The 13,349-nt window shown below is 36.0% G+C and overlaps 3 protein-coding genes across 3 annotated transcripts; 2 read left to right on the plus strand and 1 right to left on the minus strand.

Moving 5' to 3' along the window:
• The first annotated feature begins 3,701 nt into the window (after positions 1–3,701).
• On the plus strand, positions 3,702–4,619 carry LOC130727414 (probable histone H2A variant 3). The gene is made up of 2 exons (XM_057578541.1): positions 3,702–3,925; positions 4,077–4,619. The coding sequence occupies exons 1-2, from the start codon at positions 3,818–3,820 to the stop codon at positions 4,371–4,373; spliced, it is 405 nt and encodes a 134-aa protein (XP_057434524.1). The 5' UTR covers positions 3,702–3,817; the 3' UTR covers positions 4,374–4,619.
• A 556-nt stretch (positions 4,620–5,175) lies between these two features.
• LOC130727411 (3-ketoacyl-CoA synthase 11-like) lies at positions 5,176–7,008 on the minus strand. Its single transcript, XM_057578537.1, has one exon. The coding sequence runs from the start codon at positions 6,697–6,699 to the stop codon at positions 5,176–5,178; it is 1,524 nt and encodes a 507-aa protein (XP_057434520.1). The 5' UTR covers positions 6,700–7,008.
• A 1,701-nt stretch (positions 7,009–8,709) lies between these two features.
• On the plus strand, positions 8,710–12,484 carry LOC130727412 (uncharacterized). The gene is made up of 7 exons (XM_057578539.1): positions 8,710–9,128; positions 9,220–9,262; positions 9,342–9,434; positions 9,547–9,609; positions 11,056–11,151; positions 11,328–11,405; positions 12,142–12,484. Exons 1-7 carry the CDS (start codon positions 9,007–9,009, stop codon positions 12,226–12,228), a joined length of 582 nt encoding a protein of 193 aa, XP_057434522.1. The 5' UTR covers positions 8,710–9,006; the 3' UTR covers positions 12,229–12,484.
• Positions 12,485–13,349: the final 865 nt, after the last annotated feature.

Here is a 13,349-nt window from a genome sequence, read left to right on the forward strand (position 1 = left end):
CCACCATCTTCAAATCGTGGATCTCTTCAAGATCTCGGTTTTTCTTCCCAGACTCCATCGATTTGTCAGCTACTGTGGCCTCCATCGCCGGCCATTGTGCGGAAGCTTTCTTCCTTCTCTCCTTCTTGCCAGGGACCAGTTAGAAGGTGGCGGCTGGTTGGAGGAAGAGGAAGGTCGGCTGGTTGGAAGAAGATAGTGAAGAGAGGAAGGAGGAGAGGGTTTGATTAGGTTTTCAAATTATGTTAGATTTTTTCAGGTTAGATTAAGTTTTTTTTCATGACTTGGAATTAATAATAAAGGAATAATAATTATTGGTTTCTAAAAATAATTATAAAAGCCAAGCTAAAATGCCATGTCTGTTAAAATTTAGACACATCAGCATCAGACACGCATTTGACCTTAATTGAATTAAAAAAAATTCTTAGGGACCCAATTTGATGCGAAAATTTTCCAGGCCCCGGAACTGATTCCCTTTACAAATTCAGGGGTCTTCTGATGTATTAAGCCTTTTCTTTATTTCCTTCTCAATTTCACCTTGCTCCTCAGCTCCATGATCTAATTTTGATCGAGTCCAACCCCCTTATGTATCACAAGTTCACCCAAATAAACAAAGGGAACATCATCATAACCTTACATTTTTCAGAACTTGAATCTTGTAAGCCTTTAACATTTGTTTATGTTTTAGCTCAGGAAGGCAATATTTTAAAAAGAGAAACGTATCACTTGATTATTAAATCGTTAGTAGATAAGACATGTTTTGATTCATTGAATTATTAGTGGATTGTTGAGGCTTATGTTGAATTATTGGATCTTCGAATAAGGAATTGAACTTTAAAGGTTTTAGTTTGAATTGATTAAATTATGATGGAAGTCTTGATGTTGAAGACGTGATTTAGGATTGAATCTTGAGTTTTAAGAAGTTTAAGGATTTTATCATAAGTAAGGACTGTCGAGGATTAAGATTTGAATCCTTGGAAGTTCGATGACTTTGTATAGTTAGTGATTGCATTAAGTGTTCTTGTGAAGGATACAAAGAACGGAAGCACTACGCATCGAAGCTACACAATGGAACGAAGCGACACGACACAAAAAACAAAGATGTGATTGGATCGGAGTCGCATATTAGAAAGGAAAACGCTTACGGTAAGGGTAACTCAGTCTAGAAGTGTCATTTGAGTCTTGCATGCTTTAATTGAATTGTTTGCGTTGGAGATGAATGTGTTTTAGTTTGATTGTCGTTTGATTGTGAATTTGACATGTTTTACACTATTGTACGCTTGCTGAAATTTTGAGGAATATTGCTGGTTTAATTGATCACCTCATTGTGTTATGACATGAATTGCTCAATAACTTGTTTGATGAAAATCTTATGTCAATCTCCTTGTTGTAAATGTTGATTTGATGAGTTCGTAAGCATATTTGATTAGACTTATGCTTTTTGAAATTTGGAATGACATGTGGTTATTCTCACGTGATTATTGGATTTGGAATTGTTGATTGGGTGACTAGTGAGGTCACGAGATTTTGTTAACTAACTTGACATATAAGGCTTGAAGCTTGAAGTGGCAATGAGATGGTTATTTGTCCCATGAGATTGTCCCATTCTTCAGAATGTTTTGAATTGCTTGACGTGGCGATGAGGTGGTGTTGTTCGACGTGATTGTCCCGTCTTGAGAGACGCTTTTGATCGTTCCATCTTGGTAGTAGCATATAGTCGCATTATAGGACACTAACATTTGATTTTGTTGATATTTGATTTGATTCTATGTTGTTGATTGTGTTGATATCTATTTTGGATAAGTTGTTAGCTTATATATCAAAATGTTTTGGATCACTTGGAGTGACAATGAGATGATTATTTGTCCCATTCTTCGAATGTTTTGAATTATTTGAAGTGGTGGTGTTGTCCCACGTGATTGTCCCCGTCTTGAGAGGCGTTCTTGATCGACTCATCTTGGTAGTAGTGTATGATCGCACTATAGGGCACTAATATTGGATTTTGTTAATATTTGGTTTGATTTTATGTTGTTGGATGTGTTGTCATCTATCTTGAATTAATTGGTTAGCTTATTTACCATGTCATGTATTTAAATTCAAATAACATGTTTTTCTCCTTTATGTGAAGTGATTTTGTGAAGTTAACCCTTTCTGTTTGCTACTTGTTGTTTGAGCTCTTAACGCTATTAGGCGATGGAGAACCTTCCAATGAAGCTTAACCTATATATGAGTCGGAGATGAGAACTTGATGGCGATGGAGTAAAGATGAGATCTGAAGTTTGATGTTTTCGCAGGTTTTCATTTGAGGCTTCTTTGCCATCCGAAAACTCTATTTACCAAAACCTTATTTTTGCGACTTGACTAAGTGTGCATTTCATTTTATATTCGGGTATATTTTGTGAATTACTTTTAGGTTATACTACTATATTCATGGTTAAGGATATGTCATGTTTTAAAACTTATGGTTGAAGCGTTTTATCAAACAAGGTGACAAGTGCACTTGCTTTAGTGATGATGAGTTTTGTTTTCAAAAAAGGAAAGAAAACCCTTAACGTTTTTGGAAGCACAAAATAGTCCTTTGGTTTGGTCTGTTACTAATGTGATTTCCTGGTTGAGAAATTGGGGCGTTGCAAATAAGCTATTTCTCTTTCCTTTAACGTGCCTCTATCAATCTTGAGGGATCGACCCACCTATTCTCAATCGCCAACATAATATCATTGGCATAGTATTTCACAATAAGACCTCGAATACAAATCCAGATGGAAACTCTTGTTAATTCATCCTCCATGGTGGGGAAGAATTGTGGCCTTCATTTCCGAATAACCAGATAATGTTTAGCAATAAACCAAAAGCCTCCATCAAACACACTTTTCATATCCTCCTTTCTATCAAATCTGATAAGAAAGAAATCATTCTCAAAGTCAATCACTTCCATATGCTGCTTTGGTTGCCATAAATGACTCAACTTGGAAGTCACTAACCTAAGCTCCACATTCATACCCAACAGTTTCACAATCATCGCCTAACACCATGGTTGACAAACCCGCCTTTGAAATAACGACTTCAAGGAAAAGAGGATCAAGCTCATTGAACACTTCCTTCTTTGCTAAATCGTCCTCCAGATCCAACCAATCTAGCTCGACTTCTAGATTCTCCCACAGTGAATCCTCTAGAGGCTTTGATCCACATCGCTCAACCCATCAACGCCAAAAGAGGTAGATGAGTGGTGACTCTCGACCTTGCTACACTCCGGTGGAGCAGATCAACCCCCAGTGCGTGGAACTAAATAACAATTTCCTCATAATATCGAGAAAACATTTACAATAGAGTTTCACAAAAGAAAAACATGCGCTCACAATAGCACCTCCTCACAATTCAGAACTTCATAAGAAATTAAATAAGAATAATCTAGAAAATTAATATATTCATTTACAAATGTATGTAGTACAATAGAGAAAACTCCTTGGTCAACACTTACTACTCAGTGCGCTGACCGCGGAGCGAGAGATTAATCTCATAACTGCCGGCTGTGAGGATACCTTGGTAAAGACTAAAACAAAATGTATTTAGTTCAATTTACAAATATATTAATAACTATTTTTTTTACATATTAAGAAGTACTTTATGAGATAAAAACGAATTGCTTTAAAAAATATATAAAAACGAATTATAAATAAGAGCCCGATGGATTAATTGAGTAGATGAAGCAGCGCCCACCGCCAGTAAATCTCATCTTATATAAAATCAACACTTCTGAAGCTGAAACTGAGTTGGTCTGTGCTTGTTTTGCGGCGGTGTCTCGTTCATTGATCAGTCAAAAATGTCAGGGAAAGGTGCCAAGGGATTGATAACAGGGAAGACCCCCGCTTCCGCCAAGGACAAGGACAAGAAGAAAGCCGTTTCTCGCTCCTCCCGAGCTGGTCTTCAGGTCTCTCTCACTCTCTCGCTCTTCAATTCATCGTTTTGATTTTAGGGTTTTCACGAATCAATTTGATTTACAATTCCCCTGTTTCATGCCAATTTCTGTTGTTTTTGGTTCAAATCGTGATGAAATCCATCTTGTATATGTTTTGATGCAGTTCCCCGTTGGACGAATTCACCGTCTTCTGAAATCGAGGGCCACTGCCAGCGGAAGAGTTGGGGCCACCGCTGCGGTATACGCTGCTGCGATTCTCGAGTATTTGACGGCGGAGGTTTTGGAGCTGGCTGGGAATGCGAGCAAGGATCTGAAGGTGAAGCGAATTACCCCTAGGCATTTGCAGCTGGCCATTCGCGGAGATGAAGAACTTGATACGCTCATCAAAGGGACGATTGCGGGCGGTGGTGTTATTCCTCATATTCACAAGTCTCTGATCAATAAATCTTCCAAGGAATGAGTGAGGGTTTGTGAAATCAGTTCAATTAGCCTTGCAGATGAGTTATTCTGAAAATTCGGTCATGTTTTGATTTTTGGATAATTTGCCTGTTGTTACATTAGTTTGATAGAAGGGGAATTTTGCAGTTGTTGTTCTGGTATCTTTGTTTTACATGTTTTAACTGACTGATTTTGCTTCTGCAAGCTACATGGTACTAGGTTGTGTGTTGGAGCATGGTTAATTATATTTTTTGCAACCTGTTATCTATGTTTTTTGAACTTCTTAGCATAAGCCAAGATTTGGAAAATAGGTACTGTATGTTTGAGACTTTGAGTAGTTACCTACTGGTTACTCTTCTCTTAGACCAGAACTAAGTTTGAAGACCCAGAAAGAGATATAAGAGTAGCTTATGTTAGGGCACAGTGGATCTGTCATTCTTGGTGAATCCCAAAGAGGCGTTTCTCGCCATGTTAGGCTTGTCTGCCGCTTCAACTAGGATAGAAGTGAAATGAATCAACAATCAAAATAGTTGTTCAGAGCTCACTTGCGTGGTGCGTACAGTCTGAACTAAGCATGAGCTTTTTTAAATTTCTCGGCTGAGGAAGTAGATTCTGCTTAGTTTAACAATAACAATAACAATTGCTAGGTTGAAGCCATCTTCATAAAATGCGGTTACAATTTAATCTTGAATCTTGATAATGTTCAAATGATATAGAGACTACGTAGTTGAATAGTTGTACATATGTGGACAGTGAATGAATCATCCCTCCACTGTTTGTCACCTAAAAAGGCTAACCAGAGCCGCAAAATGTAGCCATGTCATCTAGATAGCAGAGAATTTGGGGACATCAACTGGGAACTGGTGAATTTCATTGATCCATGGATTCTTCTCCTTTGCTGGGTTCACCTTCCTTAGAGCCCTCCAAGCCACACTATTGCACTTGAATCCGGATCCAAATCCAATTTGCCACAACTGATGGCCTTTTCTGATTCTCCCTTTGGCTTCAGCGTAAGCCAATTCGAACCACAACGAGCTACTTGAAGTGTTGCCAAACCTGTAAAGGGTCATCCTTGAAGGTTCCATGTGCCAGTCTGTGAGTTGGAGGTTCCTCTCTAATTCATCCAGCACTGCTCTTCCCCCGGCATGAATGCAGAAATGGTCAAATGCCAACTTAAAATCAGGGATATAAGGTTTTACTTTCATCTTGAAGAGTTTTCTTGCAACCAAGGTGGCAAAAAAGAGCAATTGTTCAGACATTGGCAGCACTAGAGGACCCAGAGTGGTGATGTTGGTCTTCAAAGCATCCCCAGCCACTGACATGAGATCCCTTGACAAAGAAACACCAACGCTCCCTGTGGAATCCTCTTTTTGTGTTACACAGGAGAAGCACCTATCATCGGCCCCTTTGTGAGTCCTAACAGTGTGAACCAACTGATACTTAGATCGGCGTCTATCCCATCTCTTGTTAGAAAGTAAGATTGCAGCTCCTCCCATTCTGAACAAACAATTTGAAACAAGCATGGATCTATCGTTCCCAAAGTACCAGTTCAAGGTGATATTTTCCATGCTAATGACCAGGGCATAAGAATTTGGGTGGACCTGGAGAAGATCCTTGGCAAGATCAATAGAAATCAAACCAGCACTACAACCCATACCCCCTAGATTGTAACTCAGAATATTCCCACGAAGCTTGTAATGATTAATAACCATTGCAGACAAGGATGGTGTTGGATTAAACAAGCTACAATTTACAATAAGAATTTCAATGTCCTTTGGTTTCACCCTTGTCTTCTCAAATAGCTCATCAACAGCACCAAACATGACAGCCTCAGCTTCCTTCCTGGCTTCTGCCATTGATGGGTTTGGAGGAACTCTTAGAACAGCTTCAGGGAGGTAAGTTGACTCACCAAGTCCAGATCTTTCCAGAACCTTGCGCTGAAACTCGAGGCTTTGCTCAGTAAAAGTTTCTGTCGAACTGGAACAGTCCATGAATATCTGCCTCGTGCATGGGCGCGCATCTGCAGGCTTGAAGCATGAAAAATCAACAAGGTAAACTGGCCGAGGACGAGTTAGGAAATAAAGGGTTAACAAGAACACTAGGAAAGCTGAGCAAAGGACAGCGGAGATCAGATTGTAGCGCAGATGGTCCCAGAGATCATGCAGATCTTGGACTGAAAATGTAGAGAGATGTGCTGCTATGAGGAACACAAGAGGTGAGAAAAACAGGAACATTACATGGGTGATTAGGTAGTGGTAGCCTAGCTTCACGTATTTCAATTTCACAGATAGTTTGATATCAGGAAGCTTAGATTGGATCAGTGGAGTTTTTGAGTTTGATTCTGACATCTTTTCTAAGGATTTAAGAGACCAGGTGGAAATGGGACCAAGTGAAAAAAAATGGCAGGGATTCAAGTTTGTTTCTGTCTGATGTGAATGTAACAATGAGAAGAAAGAAGCATGAATATATTATCTCTTGAGAAATGCAAACTTTATGAGGGATTCAAGATCTGTGTTGTTTAGGAAGATTTCGCTGTGGTAGCCTAGCTTCACGTATTTCAATTTCACAGATAGTTTGATATCAGGAAGCTTAGATTGGATCAGTGGAGTTTTTGAGTTTGATTCTGACATCTTTTCTAAAGTGGGTTGGTTTGATGAATAGAGACTAAGAAATGCAAGTCAGAACCAAAGCAACCAACCTGCAAAACATGAGTGACCCATCATCATTACAGAGTTAGGATGAATTTTCGTATTTATGACAGAATGGAAAGAAAGCATTTTGTTATTAGACTCATAAGAGAAGAGAAGCCAATGGATTCACCAGAAGGAGAGATTGTTACCAAACGAGTAGCTAGACTGAGAAGAGTGAAAACTCTTTCTTGAATGAGACTGAGACGTGGAAACTGACCTTGCAACGGTGAATCTCACAATGTTGTTGCCTCTGAGAATGCAACGGGAGAAAGAACAACGTGCAAAGTGTAGACTGGACCAAAACATTAGTGTTTCTGGTTCAATTATATATTAATTAATAAAGACGGCATGAGAAGCATGAGAGTCATGTGAAGAATTATTTTTAATGGTTTTTTGGCCACACATCTTAAAAAAATGCCTAAAATATCAAATAGGTCTCCTTTTTAAAACTTATCCTTATAATATTGTTTTTGTTATAACTTGGCTTATTTACTTAGTTAGAGCTGCATCCACTTAGTCTGTTTGCTAATTTTCCGATGTATAAAAAAAAGGGGCTGCATCCACTTAACGGATTGGATCCCCTCATGTGTTATAAAGTTCTCATAAAGAATCATATACTACAAAGATGCACAAACATGAGTCGAATCCAAAGTTCATAAATTAACCATTGCATTCAATACTTGATTTTTTGTGGGTCAAGGAGATTTATTTGTGTGGTAATGTTGTTGCGTATTTTTTTGCTAAGCTTGATGATCTTTTTCATCTTCGTTGATAGTTTGGAAGATTCTTCAAGAGGATCTTTCCCCTTTGTTGTTGGCAGATTCTTTAGGCATAACATTTCCCCTTTGTTGGCAAATTCTTTGGGCATAACGTTTCTTTAGGCCTTAAATTTGTATCTTTATGTTTTCTTCTTGGAACTCAATTCAAACGATAGTTACAAACTAAGTATCCAAACGCTAAAGAGAGCAATACAACAAAGCACCGCAAATGCATAATATAATCGAGACTCACTTGTTCTAAATCACTTAAGCACTAGAAAATTTAGAAAGTAAAATGGAAGGAAAAAATATCACTACCAACAAATAACTTCAAAGCCTCAAGATTCCAACTCGAACACAAATGTTTATCTTGGCATAAATATTCACTAAAGCTATATTCTCATTTGGAGCAACTCCTTTCTTTTAACATAATTAGCCAAAATCAATATTTTTTTATGGAAGAAGCCCAAATGCGAGCTTTAAGCTGCACGATGAGCAACAAGCACGACATAAAACCAAAGGAGGTGGTTTGGGGGCGGTGCAGGAAATGCCCATTTTTCTTGGTACCTTCTCATTCATCAATCTTACAATTTATAGCTAGGATTGAACATTTAGACTGAAAAGAGCAATATAAGTGAAACGTTATCCCCACTACTAGAAGTCAAAATCAACTTCCAAAACAAGCATGTCAATTGAAGTGAGATCATTATAGAATTTAACCTTGAACTTTTTAATACTAAAATAATCACAATTAAGCTTTCCTTTGTCAAATTGAGCCGTGAACAAGTGTTCTTCCTTTGTGAATATGAAGGGTACTATGAACATGTAGTTAAACAATTTTCATTCCTGATTTCCATACCACTTTTTTTGGTGTACAAACATTCATTTTATTACGATTTTAGTCCGTCACATAGTAGAAAGTTTTAAAAACTTAATTTATATGGCGGTCTAAAATCACATCAAACGCGCGATTTTGAAATATGCATATACTATAGCGTGGTTCACCTGACATTTTTATATCCACTAATATCATTCACGTAACTTAATGGTAGATTTGTCATTAGCAAAACACAGAAAACTCACGCGCGAAGAGAGACCACAGAAAATAACCATTGTCATCTTCACCATTGACAATTCCTTCTTCTTCTTCTGATACACGAAACTCACGCAGAAACCCATCACTTCAAACTTCAATCCATCGAAGACGATGTCGTTTGGTTCGTCTCTGTTGTCTCCTCCGCATGCTTTCTGGTTATCATTCTCAAAATCAACCACCTCTCGCTTCAAAGCCGCTGCTTCAAACGTTCCCGATTTTCTCTCTGCAGACTGGTTTGTTACTTTGTTTCATGCTCCAGAATCAATTATTGAGTAAAAGTAGCTTAAATTTTGTGGAAAACTCATTTACTTTTCAATACTGCAGGTTTGAATCTCGCAAGAAAAGACCGTTCGGTCCTAGATTAGATGTAAGCAAGCACCACCACATGCCAAATCTTGATTGACTACTGTTTGTTTTCTTCTTTTGGGGTTAAATCTTTGCTATAGTTTAGTGCAGAAGATGCTGTTCATTACCAGCTTGAAGCCTTGAAGTATAATGATCAGCCTCGTCAAGATTATGGAATTGAGGTTATGTACAGGGTAATCAGTTAACCATCTTCTGATAATAATCTCTCTCAATTTCTCAATTTTAATTTCTGTTTGCTATGCCTGGTAAGTGTTACTATTTACTAACCCTATCCTTTTTTCATAGTTTGCTGGATTTGATCCATTTGAAAGATCAACCTATTTTGGGCCATTCTTTGATCTGGGTCAGGTTAGTACTGTTCAAATTTTTCATTTCTCTATATATATTGATAGATTTTGACCTCGTCTGGAGGAGCTTATTTGAGCTTATCTTATAACATAAGCTCTTATGCAAGGGTCTGAGGGAGCTTACGTAAATAGCTTATGACCTACCCATAAGCTGTTTTGAGCTTATTTCATAAGCTATTTAGATTATCTTATGAATAAGAGTTATGCTTACCTATGGCTTATTTTTCAGTTTATTTCTATAAATTTCTCATACTAGCTTATGAATGAGTGTTTATGCGTTAAATCCTTATGGCCCGTTTGGTGGTCAGGATAGAATATGATAGGATATGATATGTGAACATGATATCAACAGGATAGGATAAGAGCAGGATAGACTCTTATCATATCCTGTGTTTGAGGTGCACATGATAAGGACAGGATATGACAAGGAAAAATGCATCAGATTTATATTTGAATAAAAAATACATTTAAAATTGATCATTCTATTAAATTTAATTTATTTACATTTTCATGAATCAGTCTATATTTTAAAATAAATAAAATTAATTTAAATTTTATTAATTAGCCTATTTTATTGTTTTGAAGATGCCCTATATTTTAAATAAAACTATGCAGTTAACCGATTGGTTTTCACTTAGTTGTGACACGTGATAATTAACAATAAAAGTTAATTAAATTAAGAATATTATTATTTCAAAAGTACTTTATATTTGAATTATAAATTATTATATAAGTAGATAAGTAGTTTTAAATAATAGGAGATAAAATAAAAAATTAATCTATTACTATTAAAAAAATCAATATTTGTAATCAATGTTTTTCACTTAGTTGTGACACGTGATAAACAATAAAAATTAACTAAATTAAAAATATTATTATTTCAAAAATACTTTATATTTAAATTATTATATAAGTAGATAAATAATTTTTAAATAATAGGAGATGAATTTTTTTTTGAAAGATAGGAGATGAAAATATTGAATTAGTCTATTATTATTAATAAATCAATATTTGTAAGTGAGTAGTCTATTTTACTATTTATGAATAATAATTTTATTTATTTTTTATTTTAGTTAAATTAATATTTTTATATTTATTAATTAATATTATTATAAATTATAAATTATATAATATTAAAATAAATTAATTTGGAGTTAGGATACCGAAAGAAAATATATAACTGGTATCATATCCTGCTCTATCCTACTCCCCCTCAGGATAACTTTTACACATGATGGATAGGAGACAAGATAGTGTTATCATATCCTGCTGACGCAACAAACAACAGATAACAACAGGATATGATTATTATCCTGTCCTATCCTATCCTGTCCTGGTCACCAAACGGGCCCTTATTGTCATAAGCGCTTAATTAAATTGTTTACCCTAACACACTCTTTGCATATGTTGATTGATGGTGAACCGTGGTACACCTTTTCGTGTGCAGTTTGAAAGGTTCAGGCGTATTTTTCACCATTCTACTTACCGAGTCTTACTGGGTCACAAGGAAAGAAAGATTATGAGCAGTTTGTTTGTAGAGGAGGTAAAATTCTTAAAGTGACATTAAGTACATTTGGCACATTTCATTTACGAGTTTATGTGTACTTATGAATTTGTGTAATTGCCATGCCAATGTTTTGAGCTTCTAATACCTCGTGTTTTTATCCTCCTTCGTTCTTTCTTATTTTTCATATTTTACTCTGTTCAAACTTCAAACAGAACAAATATATGCAGCGGGTTTGGATTCGTGGAAGTCGACCAGAGGAAGAGGAAATATTTCAACTTACAATGACTCAGGTTTGATCATGATTCCTGCTCTTATATAGTCATATTATATAGCTTTTTTCTTTAATTTTGTGTACTTTTGCATTAATATAAATTACAGTATCACAATACTTGGATAAATAACAAAACTAGTATTTAGATAAACAACAGCATTTTACCTTGTTTACATGATTTGGCTCCTCTGAGGTTTGAAGTTTGAAGTTTAAACACAAAGCTGTTAGAAGCCTTTGGTATGACTTTTTTTATCTGTCCACAGAAAATGGGTTATACTTTATATGACCCAATGCCTGAGATATTTGCTATATGCTGCAGTCTAGAGTAGACTGTAGACTATCCAATGCATTATGTGCATGTTTTGAATTCGGATGCATGCCTGGGAATAGTTCTGAATTGTGCTTTCATCAAACTGATTTTGCATGTTAACAGGTAGTTTTGGGAATTTGTTTAAGTGAATTGCTGCATGTGTAAAGTAAGCAATTACAATTATTGACTAAGAAATCAAATGAGATTTAAGGAATTTCATGATTTGGCTTATAAGTGCAAATATATAATCACAATCTTAACTTTCAATAGCGGTGATTATTTACTTTCTCCTCAGAGGAGCCAAATCCTTAACGTTGATAGTCCCTTTCTTAATTCAATGATAAATGATAATCTAATCTGTACTATTTTTTCTGACCCATGCCTTTATCTTCCCTATTATCTGACTTATCAAGTCAAGTATCTATCTCTTGTTGGTCACTGGCAGAGGGTTGGTGGTTGCTGGGATGGTTATTGGTTGACAGAGTCTTTGCTTCATGATAGAGATACATTTGCTGGTGGTTTGGCATATTAGAGAAAATCCAATGCAGTAATCAGTTTCATCTTTCATGAGGTTCCATTATCAAAGCATGAAATGATCTGCTATTACAAACCTAATCTGTAAAATTTGTACATATGTAAAAAGTTCAGGTGTTATTATATGTTAAATAGGAATGTGATTAGTCTTCACTAATCAAATACGAACACTCTTGCACAGTTTACTGAAAATGTTGCAGGACCTGGCATACTTTTAGTGCTATACTCAAATGTTTAAAAGAGATTTCTATCAATATAGCATGATCAAGAGTCAAGACACACCATAAAATGGAGGAAAGTAGTAAAAATAAATAATGAAAATGAGAGAAGTTAATATGAGGGATGTAAGTAAAGAAACGAATACAGATCCACAAACAAGTTTGCATAATGTTCTTTCATCATTGTTGTGTAGGTCTTTCTTTCTTTCTATGTTTGATAGTGCCTCAAGTTGTTACATGAAAGGCTGTTAGTTTTGTTTGTTTTTTCTGTTGTGTTCCAGGCCTTTTGCCTCTTGATCCATAAGAAGATTAAGTTTGCAAAGCCCACAATTGGGCCAACACTGTTCTGTAGAATAAAAAGCCTACTTTTGCTGCAATGTGATTATGTGATCATAGATTATTTAGTCAAGTGTGCCTCTGTCCAAAAAAAATAGACAAGTGTGCCTCGATCCATTTTTTAAGTTTTGATTATTTTTTCAAACCATTTCTTTATTTTTCTCTGCCTTTTCAAATTAATTTTTCATCATTTTCTAGATGTACGTATATATAAATCTGAATAAAAAAATTGGAATTATGGTTTACTTGAATTCTTTCTTTTATTATCTACATCAATTAGCTCAAGTGGTAAGAGCTAGGGGACATAAGGGTGGGGAGGGGAAGGTCCAGGGTTCGAATCCTGGAAGGGAACTTTGAAGGGATTTTCTTTTTTTTTTTGGTTACAGGGAGGGGCTAAGGCCCCATTGAAGGGATTTTCTGACTTACTAACAACTAACCACTAACATTTGTCTATCAAAAAAAAAATTCAGAAAGCAAACAATTTCCTCAAACTCACATAATGATAAAACCTACAATATGCTCCTAGCAACCCCCAACAAAATGTGATGATTTATCGGTGTTGATC

Source organism: Lotus japonicus, chromosome 1 (genome assembly GCF_012489685.1).
Source record: "Lotus japonicus ecotype B-129 chromosome 1, LjGifu_v1.2".
Taxonomy (NCBI): domain Eukaryota; kingdom Viridiplantae; phylum Streptophyta; class Magnoliopsida; order Fabales; family Fabaceae; genus Lotus; species Lotus japonicus.